Genomic DNA, 26867 nt, shown 5'->3' on the forward strand with positions numbered 1-26867 from the left:
TGTACTGGAGTCTCTGGGTAATGGGGAGCCAGTGAAGGGATTGACAGAGGGGAGAGGCCGGGGAATAGCGGGGTGACAGGTGGATTAGTCGGGCAGCTGAGTTTAGAATAGATTGGAGGGGTGCGAGAGTATTAGAGGGGAGGCCACAGAGCAGGAGGTTACAGTAGTCAAGGAGGGAGATGATGAGGGCATGGACTAGGGTTTTTGAAGACTCTTTGTTTAGGAATGTACTTATCCATGAAATATTTTTGAGTTGAAGGTGGCAAAAGGGCTTGGATATGTGGTTTGAAGGAGAGATCAGTGTCAAGGATTACGCCGAGACAGCAAGCTTGTGGGACTGGGGAAAGTGGGCAGCCGTTTACTGTAATGGATAGTTTCGTTGAGGGGGGTCACGTGAGATGAGGGAAAGACAATGAATTTTTTTTTGTGTCCATGTTAAGGTTTAGAAATCTAGCGGAGAAGAAGGATGAAATAGCGGATAGACATTGAGGGATTATGGTTAGTAGGGTGGTGATATCTGGTCCAGAGATATAGATCTGTGTGTCGTCAGCATAGAGATGATACTGAAAACTGTGAGATTCTATAAGCTGTCCCAGGCCAAAATTGTAAATGGAGAAGAGCAGGGGCCCTAGAACTGAACCTTGCGGGACTCCGACAGATAGGGGGGCGAGGTTAGGAGGTGGTGTGTGAGTGGGAGATGCTGAATTTCCGGTCAGTTAGGTATGACGAGATCCAGGATAGGGCCAAGTCTGTGATGCCAGGGGGTGAGAGGGTCTACAGCAACAGGGAATGGTCCACTGTGTCAAAGGCAGAGCACGGGTCCTGGAGGAGGAGAATAGAGTAGTGTCACTTGCTCTTGGCGGTTAATAGGTCATTGGTGACCTTAGCTAAAGCAGTTTCAGTGGAGTGGTGTGACCGGAAGTCTGATTGTAAGCGGTCGAAGAGGGAGCAGGAAGACAGATGGGAGGACAGTTCAAGATGGACGTGTTGTTCCAGTAGTTTTGAGGCATAGGGGAGAAGTGATATAGGGCGATAGCTAGATACAGAGGATGGGTCAGGAGAGGGCTTTTTGAGGATAGGTGTGATTGAGGCATGTTTAAAGATTGAGGGGAAAACAACAGTTGTTAGTGATAGGTTGAAGAGATGGAGGATATGGAAGTCCTAATTTTGTTCCATACCTGTAGCAGAATTTGATCCTAATCCTTTAATAAGGGCACATGCTTCCATATTTCATGTCCCTATTTATCTACATATTCTAATATCTCCAAATGCAGAGGCTCTATCCTTATCTCACTTTCCTTACTGTATTTTATTACAACTTCCAGGGTAGACCATGCTTCCATTACCCCTTAGTGCACTGTGAACATACTGGCATTGCTTCTCTTTGAATCATTCTATTATGTTATGTCTATGCCTGTGACTGACAATCTATAATATAACGCTGGGAGCGCCACTCTGTCCAAAGCCTTTATAGACTGCGCAAGCACGACTCGCCTGTGCAGTCTGGACTCCACAGAGTTATGCATTCGGGGATGAGGATTGTGGCCCTGGAGATCACGGTAGAGATCGCGGTATGCATAAGCACTGAGCGCATACTGCGATCTCCGGCACCGTGTCCCAGCTCCATGGACAGAGCACCCTGCGAGAAACGCTGTGGCACAGGAGGAGGGAAGTGTGTAGGCGGAGTGTGGGCAGTGACTGTGTTTGTGTGTGTGTGTGGCTCGCGGGGCTGTATGCGGGGTCGGCAGGGCTGTGTGTGGGGGTCTGCAGGGCTGTCCATGGGTCTGCGGGCTGTGCGGGGGTCTGCGGGCCTGCCGGGGGTCTGCGGGGCTGTCCAGGGATCTGCAGGGCTTTGCGGGCTACAAGTCCCATCTGGCTATGCCGGCTACAGTGACAGTGATTGACACATTAGCCAATGTTGGCTCAGTAGTAGTCCCATCATCCGGCTAATGTGTTGAATGTAAAAAAAACAAACAAAAAAAACCACATACAGTACATATATAGTTCATACTGGTCATCTACAGCTAATCCCCGAGGCCCTCGCTCACCTGAAAAAAAATGTACATAATAAACCAACAATATACTCCCTGTGTCCACCGTAATCCAATTAATACGATTGTCCCACGACAATCTCCCATGGAGAGTTGTAACATCAGCTGATGCGATCGCTCTCCAGGGGCTCCGGGATACAATGATGGAAGGTATCCTTCTACACTGTATCCCTTTGCCACTAAGAGTACAGTACAGTTCATACTGTCACTTGCTATAATCTCCTGTCAGTGTGTCACTGAAGGTCTATAGAGCTGTCACATCTCATGATGTGACCGCTCTATAGGGGAGATCGTCGTGGTACGAGGTTGGAGGTTGGACAAGAAATTACATCACAAATCTTTTTTTTAGTTCAATAATAGATCTATATTTAGCTTTCAAAAACACATACAAAAACACATAAAAACGCATCAAATCCGCACAAAAACACGCATAAAAAATGCACCAAAAACGCATGGATTTTTACCTGCGTTTTCTGCCAAGAGATTTGGATTCAGTGCGGAAAAGTCCTCAGGCAAATCCGCAAGGTGTGCACATACCCTACAAGTTCCTGTTCGTGCGGGAGCCCCTGGAACGGCTGCTGTCCGCTTACAGGAACAAGTTCAGGGAGATCAAGGAGTATCAGCAGTGATACGGCCTGGAGATCGTGAGCCGGTACCGCCAACACCCGCCAGCCACTGCATCCAATGGGGACGACGTCACCTTCTCCGAGTTCCTGCGGTACCTGCTAGATGAGGAAAAGATGAATGAACACTGGATGCCAATTTACCAGCTGTGCCAGCCCTGCGCGTGCCCTAGAACTTCATCAGCACCTACGAGCGGCTGCGGGAGGACGCTAACTGGGTGCTGGTCACCATCGGCGCACATGACAAGATGGAGGCGCACAAAACAGGATGAGGGTGCACGATGTCGGCTGCACATGACAGGAAGGGGGCGCAGGATGGGGGCTGCACATGACAGGAAGAGGGCGCAGGATGGGGGCTGCATATGACAGGAAGGGGGTGCCAGATGGTAGCAGCACAGGACAAGATTAAGGCGCAGGATGGAAGCAGCACATACCAGGATGGAGACCATATACCAGTATAAATGCTCGCCACCCAGGCGTAGAACAGGTTCAATAGCTAGTCTATATATATTTGTTCTTGGGCAGTGGAACACGGTGATAGGAAAGCTAAACTAAGGCGTTTTCTTCTTGTTAATCTGCCTTGCATGTGATCAGATCAAAGGCTGTGGTCCACAAAATGTCACCATTCTACTTTGAGGCAACATTTACAGCTTTATTGAAACTTTTATGTGAGAAGAGTGTCCTGCAATGATTCAACTGACTAGTAAAGTACAAAACCTCCAGTCAACCAAATACGACCAAGAACTTCTTACTTTTAGTCTTCACATAATAACTCATTGATGTACAATTACAACTGTGAATTCCAGTTTCAAATAAGAAAAGGGCAAAGGAATGATGTCAACTAAAACAGAGATACTGGATTTGGTTGACTGAATTAGCTGATTTTTGTGTTTCTGGAAGAATTATCATACTGTTACTAATGTGAAAATCTGAAAAATTGAAAGAACTTACAGAGGTTGGGCATTCATGGATAGTTTTTACACTAGTACTTTGCTTAACAGTTTCCAGGGAACTCTTTGGCCAGGGAACTCTTTTCACCTCTGTACAAGGATCTGGCCTTTACTGTGAATCAATAAACAAATACAGCATCAGGACATTGGCTGCGGTCAAAAACAGAGACAGAATGAGATACAAAGTCAACAGGCAAACGAAGGGTTAATCCGCCCAATGTCAATTCCAGGAACCAGTCCAAAGGTAATCTAGTGGTTATGAGCAGGCTAGCAATCAGAGTAACTTAGCAGCATTCACACCAGGAGCAATATCAATCCACAGGAACCTCCTAGAGAAACAATATGGCAGTTATCTTACCGAACACACTTCAAGCATTGTATACATACCACACATGAGAATGATGTATCCATGATTCAGGGAGATATTGTGTTCCTGTGGTTGCAAGCTACCTACACCATTGTGATTTTAAACACAGTAGCAAATATGTTCCCTGATCATGAATATATCCATGGATTGTGTCCAACTCTGATTATATAGATATGGCATGGAAGATATTGTACTTCTATTGACATGTAAGGCCTTCTGACATGGAGCCACTCAGTCTGCCTTCGAAGCAGTATTCCTCACGTTGTTTTGTCATTTTAACCTATTGCGTTGTTGTACAAAACGGCAACCTTCACTGACCGAGCATGAACGTTAAGTTGTTTGGAAAAAGGCTGTCTGACAATGTCTGATGAGCTTTAAAAATTAGATTAACATAGATAACAATGTTATATGTAGCCCTATGTGGATCCTCTCTGTGGTTACCATTATATGGAGTTGAACATTATGCTGATTGCAATAAACCAAACAGGAACAATGTAACACTTTTTATGACTACTACCATCTCAGAATGATTTAACCCCTCACTGCAAGCAACTTTAGTATTTAGTATACTACCTTTGGCTGTTATGACCTACCGCAAATGAGATACATAGCCAGTTACCAGTATTTGGTAGCAATACTGAAGACTCTTGCAGAGTTTATCATGGGCAATACATCCAGTTCACTAATATATTTGGGTTTGCAAGCTGCAACCGCATTCCTCATATCTCACCAAAGATTTTCTATGGGTTCAAGGCAGGCAACTGTGATAATCAATGTTGAAGGACTTCTGAAACCAAGCGTTAGCAGCTTGGGACCACTGCCCTGTTGAAAAGTCCAATGATACTCACGCTTCAGCTTCCTCATACAACGCATGATGTTTTCTCTTAGGATTACCTGATACTTGATTCATTACATCGTGGCCACCACACACTGCAAGTTTTTAATGCCAGAGGAAGCAAAAAAGACCAAAACGATCACCAAGCCATTTCCAAGTTTCACTGTAGGCAGGAAGCTCTTTTAAACATATGCTTAATTCTACCTCCTCCAGACTCTATGGCTGGGCCATAGACTTGAAAAGTTTCATTTTTGTTTCACCACTCCACTGAACAGGATCACAAAAAGCCTTTGACATCTGTATATGGTTTTTTCTGCATACTAGAACTAATTTTTCTTGTGCTTTTGAGTCCATCTTAGAGAGTTTGGGAATGGAGCACTTCAGCATTTAATATGCACTTAACTGTGCTAACAAAAACTTCAGTGCCTGCTGCCACCAAATCTTGCTGCCGGTCTTTTGCAGTCATTCTAGTTTTTGACCAACTACATCCTCCAGGATCTGTTGGCAGCCAGTGATACATTCCTCTTTCTGCCCTCCTCCAGATAGTGGTCAGTATTCCTTAAACTTCAAACTTGCGAACTATGCTTCCATCTGTATCTCTAGGATCATTCAATGCCGTTATGTTCTTGTATCCTTTTCCTTGTTTCTGCAGGACAATGACTTCTATTCTCAACTTTTTTGACCACTCTCTTAAAGAGGCTGTTCACTATTTTATCATCAATGACCTATCCTTAGGAAAAGCCATCAATGTCTGATCAGTTGGGGTCCAACACCCAACACTCCCATCGATCAGCTCTTCTTGTTGTTGGTAGTGGGTGCCAGCTGGAAGTTCTCAATAGTGGAGCAGCTTTGTCTTCTGATGTTGGCTTAGGCAGGGTACTGTTTGTCCACCAACTATTCAAATTAATAGGAGGCAAATGTGCAGTACAATGCCATGGCCACTATCAGAACATAGAGCAGCTCGGCAATTGAGCACTTCTGGCTGGCAGCCACCGACACTGATCGGTGGGGTTGCTGGGGACCCGACCGATCAGACATTGATGGCATATTCTAAGGATAAACCCTCAATGTTAAAGTAGTAGACAACCTCTTTAACTTAGCCATATTGCTAACATGCAATCAATTGTTACAGTCCACAAAACTTAAGCCTGTCCAGGTATTTGTTGTGCTTTATGCCAAATACACCTTCTGAAACTAATAAAGTTATTGAATAATTACATAAGGTGTTCTTAAGAAACACCTGATTGGTAAATGTGTACTTTTATAAGGCATTGTACTCAGGGGAGTGAATCATTATGAGACTGCAGTAGTCAGTAAAAGTGCCATTTTGTGTTGAATTTGAAGAAACTAGTTGCTGTATGGAGCTATTTAAAATGCTCTTGTTTGATTGGTTAATGCAAACAGAAGAAAGTTTGTAAATTTTGCTTATAAAACTAATTTTCAAGGGAGGTTGAATAATTTAAATTGCAGCTGTATTTCAAGTAAAATATGTTTATCAAAGGGATTACTTTTGTAGACTTTCTAGGTATGACATATTAATAACAAAGGACTGGTTTAGGCAGGACTGTAATGAAGGTCTTACAACTATAAAACGCTTCATGTAATTAACTGTAACAAAAGGGAAAACTATGAGTAATGTTGTAATGCCTTTAGATTAAGTTCATTCATTCTCCTAGCCTCTGATGTAGAACTTTAATTGACCAAGCTAAACCCTTAATGCGGTATTTGCTAAGCCAATAGAGGCAAATAAATTGATTGTAGCTTAATGTTGTTATACAGAGGAATGTGTTCACTGGGGGAAATACTTTTTATTAGTATTGTATAAAGATGTGAGAAGTTAAAATTTTACGTGGCGACTAAGCTATTATTATACAAGATCAGAGGTTCTTTTATATTTCCAGCCTTAGGAAGGTAAATGATGGATCCATTCCTTGGTAACTGCTTCTAAAAAAAATGGCTGCTGTGCTCTAGCAACATCCGACAACTTCCGTCCAGCACCGGTAACAGCTGATTGGTGAGGATGTCGGGCTTCGCACTCCCACCGATGAGATATTAATGGCCTATTGCACAGATATGCCAACAATAAACAAGCAGTGGTCAAACCCTTTAAATACGGTATATTACAATAAACTGCAGCAACATTTTTGCAAAACATGGCATTCAGTATGTGATATAAAATATGCTGAAAAAATGAAAGAGTGAAGCCTAATAGACCATTAGACTTGCATAAAAAATGAGATTAACACCACATTCTTTGCTTGTTTGGTGGCAGATAACTGGATATGCTTACCAGAGCAATAATCAGGTACAAGTCTGTATTGGTATGTTCTCCCTGGGTTTCCTCTGGGTTCTCCGGTTTCCTCCCACACTCCAAAAACATACTGATAGGGAATCTAGATTGTGAGCCCCCGATGGGGACAGTGATGATGATGTCTGTAAAGCGCTGTGGAATTGATGGCGCTATATAAATAAGTAAAATAAATAGAAGCAGATTGGCAGTCTTATAATTGTTCTGCGGCACTTCCATGCACACACAACAATTTGTAATACATTCTGTACACTTAGAATATCATTGTTCTTGGCAGAACATGTCCTGTTTACACAGGACAAGGTGCCAGTGAGAACAATGATTTTTAAGAAAGTCTGAAAATCATTACACCCAATGAACAACCTTTTTCTTATTCGTTGGGTGATTGTCAGCCTGTTTATACTGGCCATTTATAGGGAAACTAGCATTCTTATAATTGACTAGTGGAAATGCACAGTTACACCGATGTACAATATTAATGAATCTCAATAGCTTCTAAGCCAACATGTTGTGCTACTGATAATATCGCATTCCACTATGTTTTTTTCTATTAAACGTACCTTGCCAGACCTGTCGCACGCTATATTAATCATGTATGGCATGTGGCTCTTGGAGCTCAGTGCACACCCTGGAATGTCCCTCTTGCATATTTGTACTTGCGGTAGACTTTACCTTCCTTCATTTGATAAATCTCAGCTTTGTTTTTTTCCCAAACCGCACACAGTAGACAGAGGGTTCTGTGTAAGTCACCCGCAGTAAGCTGGGCAAGAGGATTATATTCTTTGAAATGCTGCTTGTTTGTGGAGTCATTATAAGTTGTGCCCTGTCTCCAGCTGAAACGATAATATTTATCAGTAAAAAATTATAATAACACTACACTATGAAAAATATTTATTTCTATACACGGGTAGGGCTCATAGTCATTGGTGAGAGCCTAATAATCCACTATCTCTATATACAAATATATAACACCACCACTAAAAATGTTATGATGTTTTGTTTATGCAACAAATCAATTGTTAAAAACAACAGTAATTACCGTAACAATGGAACAAAAGAAAATGTAGTAAATGGAAAAATTAATTAAAATACCGTGGATATACAAAGTCTGCACCCTCTGTTAAAATGCCAGGTCTTTGTCATGTGAGTAAATAACACCAAGGAGAATCATTTCAGAACATTTTTCACCTCAATGTCACCCACAATCTGCACAATTTCATTGAAAAAAAAATCTTTTCAGGAGAAAAAAAGCTAAATACTAAAATAATGTGGTTGCATAAATATGCAGACCCTTAAACAAATAAATTTATGTCAGCCGTTTGGGAAAGAGTCTAAGAGCATGATACATCTAGAGTTGGCAATCATTTCCCACTCTTCCTTACAGTAGCAATCTAAATCTGCCAGATTGAGATGACATTTCCTTGGAACAGCTCTCTTCAGATCAACCCAAATTTTCAATAGGATTCATTTCTGGGCCATGTGTTGGTTTGGGCCATTCCAAAACTTTGATCTTCCACTGGCAAATGTATTCTTTTTTTCATTTGGAGATGTAATTAGGGTTGTTGTCATGCTGAAAGTTGAAATTTGTCTTAAACTTCAGCTTTTCAGCAGAAGCCTTAATTTTTTTTAAAAAAATTGACTGATATTTGGAACTGTTAAAAATTCCCTCACCTTGACTAAGGCCAGAGTTCCAGATGCTGAAAAACAGCCTGAAAATATAATGGTGCCTCTACCGTACTTCACTGTGGGTATGGTGTTCTTTTGATCATGCGCAGTTTTGGCTTTGTGCCAAACATACCTTTAGAAGATATGTCCGAAAAGCTCAACCTTGGTCTAATCAGTTCATAACACGCTATTCCACATGCTTTTGGCGGATTTAATGTAGGTTTTTGTAAAACATAGCTGGGCTTCAATGTATTTCTTTGTAAGAAAAGGCTTCCGTCTTAACCTACATCTTAGGCCAGACATATAAAGAATACGAGAGATTGTTGTCACACACAATTAGGACTTGCCAGAAATTCCTGCAGCTCCTTTAATGTTGCTGTAGACGTCTTTGCAACCTCCCAGAGCAATTTTCTTCTTGTCTTTTCATCACTTTTTGAGGATCATCCAGCAATGCCACTATTGTGCCAAATTTAAACCACTTTTCGATAACTGTCTTCACAGTTTGCCACTGTATATCTAATACCTTAGAAATGTGTACCCTTCTCCTGTCTGATAAGTTTCAACAAAGAGATCCCATTGCTGTGTTGTAAGCTGTTTACAGTCATTGCTTTTACTGTAAAATGCAACTATGAAAATGTCAGGAAAATCCTCATAGAAGAGCTAAACTCTATATGGTGCTAATCAGAGTCACTGTAAATGATGGCAGCTGTGTCTACTAATTAACATGAGTTTAAATGTGAATGACTAATTCTGAACACAACCACATCCACAATTATAAGAGGATGTTTGTTGTGAATTCTGCTCTTGGGCTTCCTCCAATGGTTGTAAGTGGTAGCGCTGCTGTCTCTGAATCACAGCATTTATCAGGTGTTTTCACTTTTTGCAATTTGGACAGGGCTATTTAGTCTTGCTTCACCCTTTAGTCAGTGCCAGTTGTCCATTGTTCCTGGAGGATTCACATCCCTGCCTGGTCTCTTCTGCTTTACAGTTCTTTTCAACAAAGATTAGTTCTGGCCTTGATTTTGCTGTCCACATGCTGTGGTCTTATTGTTCAGTTATTTTCCATGTTTTGTCTTGTCCAGCTTGGTCTGTATAAGGATTTGTTTAGCAAAGCTGGTATCTCTGGAGATGCAGATATACCCTCCATGTCTTTAGTTAGCTGTGGAGTTTTTGTATTTTTTGTGGTGGATATTTTCTAGTGTTTTAATACTGACCGCATAGTACTCTGTCCTGTCCTTTCTATTTAGCTAGAAGTGGCCTCCTTTGCTAAATTCTCATTTCAGTCTGTGTATGTTTTTTCCCTCTCCTCTCACAGTCAATATTTGTGGGGGGCTGCCTGTTCTTTGGGGATTTTCTCTGAGGCAAGATAGTTTTCCCTTTTCTATCTCTAGGGGTAATTAGTCCTCCGGCTGTGTCAAGATGTCTAGGGAGCGCTAGGTACATTCCACGGCTACTTCTAGTTGCGGTGTTAGGTTCAGGGTCTGCGGTCAGTACAGGTACCACCTTCTCCAGAGTACGTCCCATGCTGCTCTTAGGCCACCAGATCTTAACAGATGTTCACACTTATACACCCAGATATTAGTTTTTGCTATTTTTATTTTCCTCCTAAAAATTATATCAATGTGTTTCCAATGGATATGTACAGATCTAGGGTGACATTAAAGGTGTAAAAGTTCTGAAAATTATTTTTATTGCTATTACTTTTTTACACGACAAAAAAATGGCATTTTTAGCAGGGGTGTGGAAACTTTTTATATCCATTATAAAATAACATCAAGTTCGCATACTTGTTAATAGTCTCAAATTTACTGGGACTATCCCAACTTTTAATATGCTATCCAGCAAATGATTGATCCAAGAAAGCCTACTCCCCCCATGTTGTAAACTCTCACATGACAAACTATCATACCCATCAGTATGGTATTTTTATCATGTACACTTTATATATTTATGGTATATCTATAGTGTTCTCACTGTAAGGATTAATAGTGAAGATAGTATATAGGGGATATTTGAAAACAGTGTGGCAGATTTGCTATCCTACAGAATACTTTCAGCACTCTCTTTGGCTTGTCTGATAAGCGAGTATAGAAGAGGTGGAAAATAGCTTTGGCCTAATATGTGGCATCACATACCAAAATTTGCGTCACAATTTTGGCACAAAGATAATAATGGTGAAAATGTTGACTATAATCTTGAATAGCATGAGCCAAAGGGATAAATCTAGTCCGTTTTAAGACTGTATAGTCTAATGGTAGTATAAAAAAGAGACAATTTTAATTCATCTTCTTTATTGTATGTTCTGACAAATACAAGCTCCTGACAAACCTTGCACCAATGTGTTTGCATAACCAACGTTTCCGTAGATGTTCAAAATGTTCCCAACTATGAATCTGTTATTGTCAATGTACATGCAGACATGTAAAAAAAAACCCGCTTCCTATGCAATGAGCAATGTGCCATAGACTACAGCTATGAGTATATTCTGGGTGGACAGACTACACTGGTCCCCATAGGAGCACGGAGATCGAGGGTCGTCACTCTCTGGATGTGATGCTAGTTTGCACGCTATTCATAAACTACAGTACGTGCAGGTTTAAATGAATCACTAATACATTTTATGTGCAGATTCCCATTGGCTAGATTCATCCAAAATGCTGACATATTTTTCATCATCATAAATTTCTTGAATAATTGGGATGGTCATAGCAGTAAGAGAAGAGTGTCATAATCTAGTGGAAGAACAGATCAAGTCTGCACTTTTTTTAAGGCAAAACTCAAAGGCCAGCTTGATGCAATGCTATGGGAGAATAAATATGTTCAATATTACATTATATTTTATTTCCCATGGATTCAAATTTCTATAAAATTGGAGGCACGCAGAGTAGAGGCCAATAACAGTTAGTACCAGATCCATCCAATATCCCTGAATAATATCTTATTAACAGGTGAAGCAAATACAAGTGCTTCTCCCAAAATTAGAATATCATCAAAAAGTTAATTTATTTCAGCTCTTCAATACAAAAAGCGAAACTCATATATTATATAGAGTCATTACTAGGGTTGAGCGAAACGGGTCGTTCCTTTTCATAAGTCGCCGACTTTTGGCAAAGTCGGCGTCTCATGAAACCCGATCCGATCCCAGTGTGGGTCGGCCACGTGGAACGCGAACTTGGCGCCAAAGTCGCGTTTCGAATGACGCCTTCCCCGCCATTTTTTTGAGCCAATTAATTGTGGGCAGCGTGATGACATAGGTTCCGGCTCCTGCGGCATCATAGTGCTATGTTACGTTTTCGGACGTAGTAATTTCCGGAGTCAAAAAATAACATATGCCTTGCACGGAGGAGAGAGAGAGAGAGAGAGAGAGAGAGAGAGAGAGAGAGAGAGAGAGAGAGAGAGAATAAAAAAAATAATTTCATTGACATACATTGGGTTTCGTGTTCCGGGTCCGGCTTTACAGTAGAATCGGCCGATTCCATACGATCCGACATCCGAGAAGGTCGGGTTTCACAAAACCCACCTTGATCCTAAAAAAGCTAAGGTCGCTCAACCCTAGTCATTACAAACAGAGTGATCTATTTCAAGTGTTTATTTCTGTTAATGTTGATGATTATGGTTTAAAGTCAATGAAAACCCAAAAGTCATTATCTCAGTAAATTAGAATACTTTATAACACCAGCTTGAAAAATGATTTTAAAATCCAAAATGTTGGCCTACTGAAATGTATGTTCAGTAAATGCACTCAATACTTGATTGGGGCTCCTTTGGTATCAATTACTGCATCAATGCGGCGTGGGATGGTGATGACCAGCCTGTGGCACTGCTGAGGTGTTATGGAAGCCCAGGTTGCTTCGATAGCAGCCTTCAGCTCATCTGCATTCTTGGGTCTGGTGTCTCTCATCTTCTTCTTTACAATACCCCATAGATTCTCTATAAGGTTTAGGTCAGGTGAGTTTGCTGGCCAATCAAGCACAGTGATAATGTTGTTTTTAAACCAGGTATTGGTACTATTGGCAGCGTGGACAGGTGAAAGTCCTGCAGGAGAATGAAATTTCCATCTCCGAAAAGCTTGTCTGCAGAGGGAAGCATGAAGTGCTCTAAAATTTCCTGGTAGATGGCTGCACTGATTTTGGTCTTGATAAAACACAGAGTACCTCTACTAGCAGATGACATGTCTCCCCAAACCATCACTGATTGTGGAAACTTCACACTAGACCTCAAGCAGCTTAGATTGTGTGTCTCTCCACTCTTCCTCCAGACTCTGGACCTTGATTTCAAAGGTCTAGTGTGAAGTTTCCACAATCAATGATGGTTTCAGGAGCCATGTCATCTGCTGGTGTAGAACCACTGTGTTTTATCAAGGCCAAAGTCAGCGCAGCCGTCTAACAGTAAATTTTAGAACACTTGATGCTTAACTATGCCGACAAGCTTTTTGGAGATGGAAATTTCATTCTCCAGCAGCACTTGGCAACTGTCCACACTGCCAAAAGTACCAATTCTTGGTTTAAAAACAACAGTATCACTGTGCTTGATTGGCCAGCAAACTCGCCTGACCTTAACCCCATAGAGAGTCTATGGGGTATTGTCAAGAGGATGATGAGAGACACCAGACCCAACAACACAGATGAGCTGAAGGCTATCAACGCAACCTGGTCTTCCATAACACCTCAGCAGTGCCACAGACTGATCACCTCCACCTACTGAGATAATGACTTTTGGGTTTTCATTGGCTGTAAGCCATAATCACCAACATTAACAGAAATAAAAACTTGAAATAGATCACTCTGTTTGTAATGACTCTATATAATATATGAGTTTCACTTTTTGTGTTGAAGAACTAAAATAAATTAACTTTTTGATGATATTCTAATTTTGTAAGCTGCACCTGTATGTAATTCAGCTGAGATGGCTTATGGAATTAATAAAATGGCAACCCATAATAACTATTATATTAATAGCAGGAACCAACACTTTTGTTCTGATGTGTGCCACAGCCAATGGATTTTTTGTCCTTTATTACATTTTAGTATTTGCATCAATTACATATACATACAGCAAAATTATTATTGTATTATCATCATCATCACATGCTGAAAAGTAATGTAAGCTACCATTCTGTGATCTACAGGGGAACATCTGTCGGCTACGTCTCACACTACCGGTCGATGGAACATCGAAAACAGAACAGAACGATTTGAACAAGGAGAAACAATTGCATGTAAGTAAACTGTTAATTATTAACCAATAAATCCCTGGTAGAAATGATCAACAGACAAAAAAATGTGGGTACGTTAATTTTAGGCTTAAGATATTTTGTTTGAACTACAGTTAGATTTAAAATTACTTTAAGTGGACATTAAAGGGGCTGTCTGGCCTTAGGCTACAACTCTGCAGATGCTATATGTGACAATTCAGATACTTGCAGTCGCGTGTCTTTGCAGTTGCACTCGATGTGAGGATTCAGAACGTGGCTGCAGACTTGTACCCTTAAGCCAGAAAACTCCTTTCAGAAAAAAAAAATAATACAAAGTGAAATAGTTTAAAGGGTTCCCATAGCTACCAAATAGGTTGCAGTGTGAAATGTTCTAGGTTGTTATGGGTAAATGCTACATTTTAGTGTATTATTATTCTTTCCTATAGTTTACTATATGGAAAATTTTGAAAAAATGTGTAAAAACTGCAGACAAATTTAAAGTTACTATAAAAGTGTTTAAAGGGAATCTGTCACCTCATTTTGCCGCTATAAGCTGCGGCCACCGCCATTAGGGGCTTATCTACAACATTCTGTAATGCTGTAAATAAGCCACCGATGTATCCTGAAAGATGAGAAAAACAAGTTAGATTATACTCACCCAGGGGCAGTCCCGGCTCGGTTTGGGTCCGATAGGCGTCGCAGTTCCGGGTCCGGCACCTCCCATCTTTATGCGATGACGTCTTCTTCCTTGCTTCTGTTGCTGCTCCTGTGCAGGTGTACTGATTTGCCCTGGGCAGTGTAAATTTTTGAGGGCAGTGTAAAGTACTGCAGTGCTCAGGCGCCGGGCCTCTCTGACCTTTACCTGTGCCTGCGCACTGCAGTACTTTACTCTAACTTGTTTTTCTTATCTTTCAGGTTACATCTGGGGCTTATCTACAGCATTACAGAATGCTGTAGATAAGCCCCTAATGGCGATGGCTACAGTTTATAGCGGCAAAATGAGGTGACAGATTCCCTTTAAAGCACCACTCCAGCATTTTTTTTACATCATCACTGGAGTGATGCTTAAAATCCATGTCCCCTAACTCCTATCTAATACCAACCTTCCAGCATTTTCATCAGTTGTTGCCAATGCTTCAGCAGCTTGTGAACTGCTGGCTTGTCCAGTGTTTCATGGAGCACTTTGGAGATCACTAATCAATGTAAGTCTATGAGAGTCTTGTTCTGACTCTCATATACTTGCATTAAGAGCCTATGATATAGCTTCTGAGTTTCCACCAGTCAGAGGATGTGTTCACAAGATAGCGCCGCGGGACCAGACCAGTCGGTGAAGACACCGGAGAGCGAGTATATGACCGGAGCAGAAGACTTATGCTTAAAGCATCACTCCAGCAGTGAAAAAAACCCGAATTGCTGGAGTGGTGCTTTAAAAATGAGAATTTGGGATACAAATTTGAATTACTGATATTAGCAATTCCTAATTTCCAAGGTCTTTAACCAAAACGCTTCTCTTTCCCTGTCCATAAGAACATGAGGAAATATGGTTCTTTGAATTGATTTAGCAAATAAATGCCAGAATAACAAACATGGAGACCAAATTCAAAACATACTTCGTAACAAAGAATTGGGATGAAACACTGACAAACCATGCCGACTAACTCACCGTCAATTCTGAGCGCATCACATAAAATATTTACAAGGTCAAAACACATTCCTCAGCCAAGTTAGTAGCTCTTTGTCATCTGTGTAATATTATACTCATCCTTGTGTTCTTCGTAATGTTGGAAGTGTAACGGTGTGGGTAATTTTTAATTGCTCTTTTCAGCCGTTGTCCTATGAACTTTTTTCTCATAATACATTTTCAAGTTGGTGGTAGCCACCCAAATAGTGAGTCCCAATGAGTTTATACTTCTGTCCCCTGATGCTCAGAGACCTCATGGAGATATAAGTCATAAGGGCAACGTTCAGTGTTATGCGTGACCTTGCAGTCATCTAGCATAACGAAATCATTGCATTTCCCATCAGCTTTTTGCATTATCTGGCCATACACATAAAGCCTACGAACCATTACTTAAAGCAGTCAGGTGATGACCTCCCATAGCAGTACTGACGTAATGTAACAAAAAATGTAGCAGGGGTAAAAACTTATATTATTATTTTATCAATTTGATAAAAACAGGGGTTGTCCACCTTTGGAACAATTTGTTTTCTTGCTTAAATACTTGTTTTTGGGGGCTAAAAATCTCTTTTAAAGGGGATATCCAGGACTTTTAAAAAAAGGCATGTAGAGGCAACTACCTGTCTGTTGTACCCGACGTGGTCACTGATTGCTCCTGAAAGAGATTCAGCTGCTCCCTGTCAACAGATCAGTGGTTTCTCCTCCTGTTGACATGGCAGGACTACTGGTGTCATGCTGATTGATGGCCGGTTTCCCAAATTAGGCAGCAGAAATTCGCCTGTCAATCAGCATAACACCAGTAGTCCTGCTTTGTCAACAGGAAGACAAACTGTCGCTTTGTTAACGAGACGTTAGAAGTCTGTGACCACTCTGTGCTGGCGGAGAATGGTGCCCTGCACAACAGGCAGGTAGATAGCAAATACCTGCCAGTAAGTGCTTAGGCACATACTTTTTTTAAAGACCTGGTTGTCTCTTTAAAATTTTGCACTGTTAGCCTTCTATAGCCGTTGTGTTACATTTCTTCAGCCAGATGTGGAAAACCCTTCAGGAGGGATGGCTTTTTTTCTACAGATTTTTGGTTGACATTCTAAAATGGAGTGAATTGGAATTAAAAAGTCACCAATTACTGTATTGACTATTTGACAATGACTTCAGTGACTCAACAAATTATTTTTCTTTATTTTAACGATTTTGGCCAAGATGACAAATTTTAGGAATCTCATGGATGCAGTAATACATGGTATCAGAATTATCAGGGTTGGCATTGTATAACCTACAATTGTGTTATGTCAAACAAGACACATACAATCGCTCTTTGTTTTATTACTGGCAACCTGCTACTGTTTGCTTTTGTGCACAGTTTTCTTCCGGTATAATATTTATGTGTCCTTGCCGTTCTGTTTGTTAGTTTTGGCATTAAATATGCACAACACTTTACCACAGAGACAATAGGATAAATACAAAGCAGTGGACAATGCTGAAGCCCATGAATCCGACGGGGGCTGGCCGTCCTTGTAATGACACTACGCTGCTTATTAGCTACATGTCATTTTAATGGATTAGTAATTTAGTCACATAAATACAAAAGATAATCCAGCCATGAAAACACATACACACATCCGATGCAGCCTGAAAAAAAAATATTATTACAATGAAACTGTGTTTTCTCTTTCTTTTCTCTTATCAAAAGCTGAGGTATATTTGTATAGAATTGAATAAGTAATTCCCTTATTATGAAAAAATAGTACTTTAAAATTGGGGAAAGTAGTAACATAAAACATAAATGAATAATAAAAATAAATGAACAACTAACACACATCTGTAAAACATATCATGTGTGATATCTGCTTTTCTGTTGGAGGAAGCTGGTCACATGCTCCTCCACTGGCCGCCATTTTATAGACATAAGTGCTGGTCAATATAAGAGGAAAACTGTACTAATAAGAGAAAGTGGCCGACTTCTTTATCTGATAATCCGTCATTCTGGCAGTCTAACAATACAGTTTATAACTCTTTCATCTGTTTTTTTCTGAGCGTCTCTCATCTGATTTATAGCCCCATATTGAATTAAAGTTGAATCTGCAGGGAAAGAAAAACCATGTAGCAGCCAAACTGTGCAAAACTTGTAATGAAAACCAATGACAAAAATTACTTTTAGCCCAAATTACGGTACATTCATTTAAGTAAAAAAAATTCCCCAATGGTGGTCAATCCCTTTGAATACTGTATAAGGATTTTATAGCACAGTGACATATTACCACAGAGTCGCTGAACAACATCTAGTTACTTGTTTTGTATTTATCTGTGAATCAGAGCTCATGTTCCCAGGGGAAGCAGGAAAAACACGTCATCAGAAAGCTCTTATCAGCATAGCTGCCTCTAACTGCGAGACGAAGGCCAAATATATGGATAATTTATCAACATTTTATCAAAAGTTAAAAATCCTGATCTTTTTAGTGTGGGAACCTACAGTGATTTAGGTCATGAACTGGTGCATAGGATAAATATATATACTAATAATAGTATCACTTCTACAAATGGCAATTTCTTAAAGGGTTAAAGGTTAATAACATTCTGAACCTGCCCTGCGCCCACACTGAGAACCCCAATGCCGGGAGGAAATTGTCTTTATTTCTCCCTCAATATCTTTCGGCATTCAGTCTTAGTAGTGGTATCGGCACAGGTTCAGTCACCGCTCAGTGCATAGAGAGAGGCAGCTGTGACTAGTCTCTATACACAAAGCAGTGACTGAACCTGCACTGACACCACCCTGTGACTGAAACTCAAATGGAAAGTTAATTTCCTTCCAACAGGGAGGCTCTAAGGGCAGGTGCTGAGCAGGTTCATAACGTTATTAACCGGCTGATGAACTCAGTAATACAGCTATACAAACAGACTGAACTATCATGGAAGTGTTTTAGAATATTTTTTCAAAGAAGTCGCAACACATGACTAGAATATGTAAAGTAAAATTTAGTTCATCTGTCACGAGTGTGTCATGGCCTCCTGGGAGATCTGGGGTTAGAAAATGTTTATGTATTGTGAATCGCAGGTCTTCCATTTAGCCTGTGTGTTTCGTGTCCCGTATTAAATGCATTTTGTTTCCTTTGATGCTGAAGAGGTTAACAACCCTTTATTTGCTGGCTAGAAACATGGAGCACCATCTAACAGCTGCTCCTGACCTGTTCATTTCCTCTCTCTATAAAATCTGGCAAGATCTCCTCTTCCTCACCAGTGAAAGTTACTTCCTGGTTCCCTGGAGGAGCTGTGCTGAGTTGAAGATCGTTTTTTGCTGCTGGACATTGTTGTATGCTGTTTTTGGGTGTATGTTTTCCTCACTGCCTTATTTCCATTTGGTTCACACATTCCTATCCTTCCCTATATACATGTCTACCTGTGGTGAGTGTTTTGTATGTTAGTTGCCTTTTTTTATCCCTGTTTGTCTTACGTGTTATACACTAACATTTCTGTCAGGGGCCTCCTGGGGAGGGGGAATCTTAGAGTATAACAGTAGAACAGTAAGGCATGTGGCCCAAACCTCCTCACCATCAGAGGTACCTTTTGGAGCAGGGATAATTAGGGACTCAGTCCTAGGGACTGTGCAGGACCCCTTTCCCTAATCACATACAGTCACAGCATGACATCATCTTAAAGACAATGATAAACAGATCAGCACAAAGCCTATGGCTAAGTATGCTATATAATGATTATATAGTGGATATCATAATGCCATCTACTAACTACTATTTATTACAAATACACAATAGAAAATTCTCCTTCTGCCTTCATCTGCCCACAGGGATTATGAACCACTAAAATAAACTATAATTTATTCCCATGCTTTTAAGACATTTTCTGACGCAGTAATTTCTATTGCCTGCTATTTCACCTAATGATTAGAGACTGGCAAAAACCTTCAGGAAGTTTTGGATGCTGTTGTATTTTACTGCACTGTTCTGCTTTGCAATAAGTGTCATTCTAAGTATACTGTATGTATGCACATTAAGTATTTGCAGCAGATTTTTCTGTTGAAAAAAAGTGTTTACAACAAAGAAAGCTGCAAAAAAATGAATGTTTTTGCCACCTTTTTAGGCATATTTATATGTGTTTTTGTGTGTTTTTCTTGATTCTTTTTAAAGGGTGAAAATGCTGCAAAAACGCTAAAAGAATTGACATGCTGCAGATTTGAAAAAAGGCTTGGATGGTTCAAACCTGCAAGAAAAAAATAAACAGTGTGTGCATGAGATGTCAGAAATCTCATTCACTTTGCTGGTGCTGCAAAACATTTTTTTCCACAGTAAAAACAGGCAGAAAAATGTTGCAAAAATGCAACATGTGAAGGAGCCCTTAGACCTCTCATTGACGCCATACTGGAAATTTTCTGTCTCATTGTAGCAGAACATTTAGGAAATCTCATCCATGCTCTGCAAAAGAAAAAATTCTGAGTGGAAATTTAAGCTTGGTGAAACACACAATTTTTTCTATCACATATAAATATACCCATGTAAGAGTTTTTCCATCATTTTGCCAAGGATCTATGCCCAATATGATTTTCAACTTGCAGATTTTGTTACAGATTAAAATTCACATTGAAGGTCAAGTTCCATGACTCCATTTTTCTGCAGTGTGTTTATGTTACTGTGATTTTCTACTACTTTTGTGTCCGCATATCTGCAGAAAGATCCACCGCATAACCAGTATGTATATAACCTAAGGTATATTTGGGAAGAGGAACTCCAGACAGAGAGAAGCGCTTTATGAAGTACATAGAAACAACATATTTTGCATTCATTCTCCTAACAATGTTCAACTTACTTCTGGTTAAGCAGGTTAGAAGTTAAACAAGAAACAATGAGTGGAATGTAAAGAGCGCTGACGTCCAGGCAAGGAATCTTTCTAAGAAGTGGCTATCATACGGTCATATTAGGAAGAGAGACTGAGGCACAGCAAGCTCCATGATTAATACTTTATATAAGATTATCAATTAATCCAGATATAAACACTTTTCACTTACATTTCCATGTGTAGGGTAGTTTAAGGAAGGTAAAATCAGAACCAATGCACCCATATGCCAAAATCCATAAATGATAAATACTATATTTCACATTGTACCCTATACTCAACTACCCTATACTCAAATCCCACATCAGTGCCGTTACAGTGATGGTAGCACTGGGCGTTTCGAGGCTTGCATGACATTGTTATGCTACGTGAGTACTGCAGCCAAATAGCAGTCACTGGTGGGCTGCAGTTTTCACACACATCTTTCGGATGTCAGAGTTTCATCACAAATGAGAACACAGCAGCTCAAAAACTGATTGGCTATAGAGCTCATGTGGCATAACAATGACACACAAATCTCGGGTGCCGAAATTCCTGGAATGGTGGCATGGCACCAGTACAGGAGGTGAGTATAGGGTATTTTTTCTTTATATGGAGGAATATAGTAGTTAATAATGGGTTGTTCTAGTAATGGACAATCCCTTAAAATATACCAATAACCTGTGATGGAGATCCGCTATGTGAGGTCCAGACATAGAAAAGTCAGATACCGTATATACTCGAGTATAAGCCGAGATTTTCAGCCCAAATTTTTGGGCTGAAAGTGCCCCTCTCGGCTTATACTCGAGTCATGATCGGTGGTGGGGTCGGCGGGTGAGGACTGTCATATACTCACCTAGTCCCGGCGATCCTGTCGCTCCCCCTGCCCGTCCCACGGTCTCCGGGTGCCGCAGCCTCTTCCCCTGAGCGGTCACGTGGGACCACTCATTAGAGAAATGAATAGGCTGCTCCACCTCCCATAGGGCTGATTCATTTCTCTAATCAGCGGTGCCGGTGACCGCTGATAGAGGAAGAGGCTGCGGCACCGAAGACCAGCTGTCCGGGGGAAGGAGCGGGACGCCGGGAGCAGGTAAGTATCGCATATTCACCTGTCCTCGTTCCACACGCCGGGCGTCGCGCCATCTTCCCGGCGTCTCTCCGCACTGACTGTTCAGGCAGAGGGCGCGATGACGCATATAGTGTGCGCGGCGCCCTCTGCCTGATCAGTCAGTGCAGGGAGACGCCGGGAAGATGGCGCCGAGGAGCTGCAAGCAAGACAGGTGAGCATGTTTTTTTTTTTTTATTATTGCAGCAGCAGCAGCTATGGGGCAATAATGGACGGTGCAGAGCACTATATGGCACAGCTATGGGGCAACGGTGCAGAGCACTATATGGCACAGCTATGGGGCAATGGTGCAGAGCACTATATGGCAGAGCTATGGGGCAACGGTGCAGAGCACTATATGGCACAGCTATGGGGCAACGGTGCAGAGCACTATATGGCAGAGCTATGGGGCAACGGTGCAGAGCACTATATGGCACAGCTATGGGGCAATAACGGTGCAGAGCACTATATGGCAGAGCTATGGGGCAACGGTGCAGAGCATTATATATATATGGCAGAGCTATGGGGCAACGGTGCAGAGCACTATATGGCACAGCTATGGGGCAACGGTGCAGAGCACTATATGGCAGAGCTATGGGGCAACGGTGCAGAGCACTATATGGCACAGCTATGGGGCAACGGTGCAGAGCACTATATGGCACAGCTATGGGACAACGGTGCAGAGCACTATATGGCAGAGCTATGGGGCAACGGTGCAGAGCACTATATGGCACAGCTATGGGGCAATAATGGACGGTGCAGAGCACTATATGGCACAGCTATGGGGCAATAATGGTGCAGAGCACTATATGGCACAGCTATGGGGCAACGGTGCAGAGCACTATATGGCACAGTTATGGGGCAATGGTGCAGAGCACTATATGGCACAGCTATGGGGCAACGGTGCAGAGCACTATATGGCACAGCTATGGGGCAACGGTGCAGAGCACTATATGGCATAGCTATGGGGCAACGGTGCAGAGCATTATATATATGGCACAGCTATGGGGCAACGGTGCAGAGCATTATATATATGGCACAGCTATGGGGCAACGGTGCAGAGCATTATATATATGGCACAGCTATGGGGCAACGGTGCAGAGCATTGTATATATGGCACAGCTTTATGTGGAGTATCTATGGGGCAATGGTGCAGAGCATTGTATATATGGCACAGCTTTATGTGGAGCATCTATGGGGCCATAATGAATGGTGCAGAGCATTATATGTGGCACAGCTTTATGTGGAGCATCTATGGGGCCATAATGAATGGTATGGAGTATCTATTTTTAATTTTGAAATTCACTGGTACCTGCTGCATTTTCCACCCTAGGCTTATACTCGAGTCAATAAGTTTTCCCAGTTTTTTGTGGCAAAATTAGGGGGGTCGGCTTATACTCGGGTCGGCTTATACTCGAGTATATACGGTAATTGTTTCTAGTGTCTGAAACAAATATTAAAGAGGTTGTCCACCCTTTTGGATTTATTTTGTTTTACTTAAATTCATGTATTTGGGGGTTAAAAATAATTTTTGCAATTGGGTTTCATTAAAGATATTTTGCACCATTTGTCCTCTTTAGCCTCTTTGTTGCATGGTCTATTGCCAGTTGCAGCAAGAGTTAAGTAAGAATCTGTCAGTAACCTCATTCTGAAGGTCAAAAAGGAGAGTTTGCAGCTCTTTTGTCTCTCATTTTCTGAGCTCCTCTCAGCTGAGCTATGGCCATCGTCTCCACATGAGAATCCATCCTTGAGCTTGTTGTGACAGTCTTACAGGAGATACACTTCATGTTTGCATGCTATAGCGCTACAGAGTGCTACTTTATTTCTTGGTTCAGATGTCCTGAAGGGTGGCCAACTCTTTTAAAGATAGACTTCCATGGGGATTTTTATGTTGAGCGATGGTTGAAGTAAAATTACTGGATGAATTGTGTGTGTTTTGTGATGATTGGAAAAATGTTGACATTCCTTAGGACATCAATGATCGGAGGTCACGCCCACAGGACCTTTATCCATCTGCTGAATGAATGGGTTCAGCTGCAGTACCCTAAAAAATCTGTGAACAGGGAAAATTATGGTTTCAGCTCAGCCTTCAATGTATATGAACCACAGTGGGTATTCAGTTTGTGGTGCAGGAAAATAGGATTGCATGTAAACGCGCTAGGAACATTTTCTACAGTTGGATTTTAACATGACTAAATGGAGTGAATGTTTTTTAACCCCTTTTGGCGAGTGCCAGTACTACACCACATTAAAAGAGACCTGGCTTTTCAGTAAAAGCGTTTTTTCCAGCATTTTGTATTGATTCGTGGGACCCACAGATTTGGCTTAGTGGGTCATTATACTTTATATATATAATAATCTTTCAAACACTTAGAGATCCATTTGATATTAACAGCAAGTGCAGATTAGATCCATAGAGTTAAAGTGTGATCAAGAGTAATGCATCTTGTGTGAAATAAATATAAATATTTTACACAACAGGGAATTACAAACAGTTTGTGTGTCAGTACAGAGAAACTGCTAGTTTATAAAGTTGTGTGATTTCTGCAGCATGGGCATTGATTAGAGAGGAAAAGTAAGGAAGTGAGGTGACAAGTATAACAAGCTTGTAGGACTGGTGAGAACTCATATATCTATAACATGGCAAACAATAATTCCTATTATTGCTAAAGCTTATTCTGCAAGCTTAGGCTGGTTTCACACTAGCGTTCGGCAGGGCTCTGGATGGCAGCCTTCCTCTGTGAAGCCCCGCCCACTGCTGCACCTCTTCCTTCTGCTCCGCCTATGTCTGCATGCGTCCTGTGTACCTATCTTTAACATTGGGTAAGCAGGCCATGTGGATACATGCAGATGCCTCCCCATGTGTCGTTTTGACGCTGCACTGAACTGCATCGAACATAACATGTTCCATTTTTTTGTGGTCGGCACAGCGTCAAAACGACGCATGCGGAGGCATCCACATATGTCCGCATGGCCTTCGTACCCAATGTTAAAGATAGGGTACACAGGACGCATGCAGACATAGGTGGAGTGAAGGAAGAGGTGCGACAGTGGGCGGGCTTAACGGAGGAAGAAGGCTGCCATCTGCAGACCTGCCGAACGCTAGTGTGAAACTAGCCTTAAAGATACTTTTGTCACTAGAACGCAGGTTATTATGGGAGCTTAGATGACAATTACAAGGACGAAACCAAGCAGGTAAGATACATGGTTTACAGGGGAATGGCACTAAGCCATTGTCTTTTTCTACCAGGCAACTAGCAGAATTACAAACAGCAGATACTGGAATAGTGGTGCGTGTCTGACCAACACTTCCATTACTTCTATGTGACTAATGGAGGTAGCCATTCTGTCCGTTCCCATTGAAGTAAAAATATTGGTGGTGGTCACCCATGCACATAGGAAACGTTGGCATCCTTGTTCTGGTACTGGTTGGATCCACAGTTTATGACCAATTGAAAGAGGATCAATATATTTAGTGGTAAACCCCTTTAAAAAAACAAACAACACCAACAAAAAATAATAATAACAACTCACATTTGCTATAAGGCCAATATTTATATTACAGGATTTTTTAACTTCTCATTTAATGTTTCTTATTTGTAAAAAAAAAAAAGTTGTAATGCATTACTTATCACATTTCAGAGAAAATCAGTACAACAGCTACATGGTTATGACAACCCCTGGGGCTATTATGGGCTTTTAGTGATGGGAATGTCTTCTACTGCAGGTAGCTCCATTGTTACTTTATAAGACAAAATTACAACCTGTCAGGAATAGCTTTAAGGCTTTACATTACTTTATGCCTTTTCCATTTGATGGCATGCAAACCATCTTAAAAAATAAAATTTTCAACATTTTCTAAAAACCAGGTCAAAAAGAAAAAATACTTTGTTCTTAAAAAGAGGAAGGAAATCCTGAAGATCTTTAAACAAGTATATGTGGAAAAAACCTCCAAATAATACTTTTTTCCTACAAAACTAAAGAGTCACAGATCTCCAAACATTAATAAAAGTGTTAATTTTTATTAGTATACAATATAAATATGATCTCAATAAGGAGTGGATAAGTAATAAGTAAATACAACCAAAAGAACAAAATTATAATACAATGAAAGGTGGTATAAAATACATAGTGAAGATCCCAAACGAAAGGGAGGAAGGATAAAAGACACTAGTATACGGGTAAATGAATATACTCCCAAAAATTGTCTACAGGCAAATAGTCTCGTGACACTTATCAAATTGGTACATGTAGAATAACAAAGTGAATACATATGAGGGGCGTTCATGAAAGATTTCCCCTGACCCACTTTCTGTGGACTGAGAGCAATGAAACATGGCACAGTCCTTCTCTACATACAGTAGGTGCCACCTATGGACATACACTTCTCCCATCTCTTTAAGTAACTGTAAACATCTCGCTTGTAGAAGTCGACAGGTTGCTTCAAAAGCCACGTTGTGACTTTGGAAATCAGAGTGTCATCATCTGGAAAATGCTTGCCTTTCAAAAATAATTTAATTGTTGGAAAGAGGTGGAATTCTGATGGTGCGAGGTTGGTGCATAAAGGGGATGCAGTAGAATTTCAGAGCCACAGGAGCAAGCTTCCATTTGGGCAACATGTGAGTTGTGAACTGGTGCATTGTTTTGCAGAAGGCGGACACCCTTGGTGAGCATGCCATGTCTCTTGGTTTTAATGGCTTCCCGCAATTTCCTCAGCAGTGAAGCATAGTATGCCCGATTGATTATTGTGCCGTTTGCTAGGAAATGTATCAATACTACTCCATGCAGGTCCCAAAATACTGTGAGCATGACCTTGCCTGCCGAGGGTTGGGCACATGCCTTCTTTGGAGGTGGTGAGTCATGATGCTTCCAGTGCATTGACTGGATTTTAGTTTCAGGATCACAGTGATGGACCCAGATTTCATCTTGTGCAGTCTGTTGAAAAAATCCTCCTGGTTTCCATGGCACATCATCGATAGAGCCTGAGCATTTGACTTGTTCCTGCTTCTGGAAAGGTGTAAGCAGCCCAGCGAGTGGATACCTTATGTATGTGAAGATGGTCTTGGATGATTTTTTTCCACAGACCCCACACTAATCTTGACATTTTGGGTTATGTGGCGAATGATTACGTGGTGATTTTCCAAAATGGTGACCTCCACTTCATGGATGGTGTGTTCCTTAATTGAAGAGTGGGATCTCCCTGTAATTGGAGCTGTTTGCTCCGAAGTCCAACCACATTTGAATTGAGACAATGCCAGTTCTTGACTACA

The 26867-nt window shown here is 41.1% G+C and overlaps 1 protein-coding gene across 3 annotated transcripts in view; it reads left to right on the top strand.

Moving 5' to 3' along the window:
* The window catches only part of MYZAP (myocardial zonula adherens protein), a 125677-nt gene that overhangs the window by 30293 nt on the left and 68517 nt on the right, over nucleotides 1–26867 (top strand). For all 3 annotated transcript variants that reach the window (XR_013215665.1, XM_077263820.1, XM_077263821.1), the window contains exon 2: nucleotides 13928–14017. Coding sequence is in view for 2 of the 3 variants with exons in the window: in XM_077263820.1 (XP_077119935.1) it covers nucleotides 13928–14017 (90 nt within the window). In the remaining variant the exon portion in view is untranslated. The remainder of the gene's footprint in view (nucleotides 1–13927; nucleotides 14018–26867) is intronic.

Source organism: Ranitomeya variabilis, chromosome 5 (assembly GCF_051348905.1).
Source record: "Ranitomeya variabilis isolate aRanVar5 chromosome 5, aRanVar5.hap1, whole genome shotgun sequence".
Taxonomy (NCBI): domain Eukaryota; kingdom Metazoa; phylum Chordata; class Amphibia; order Anura; family Dendrobatidae; genus Ranitomeya; species Ranitomeya variabilis.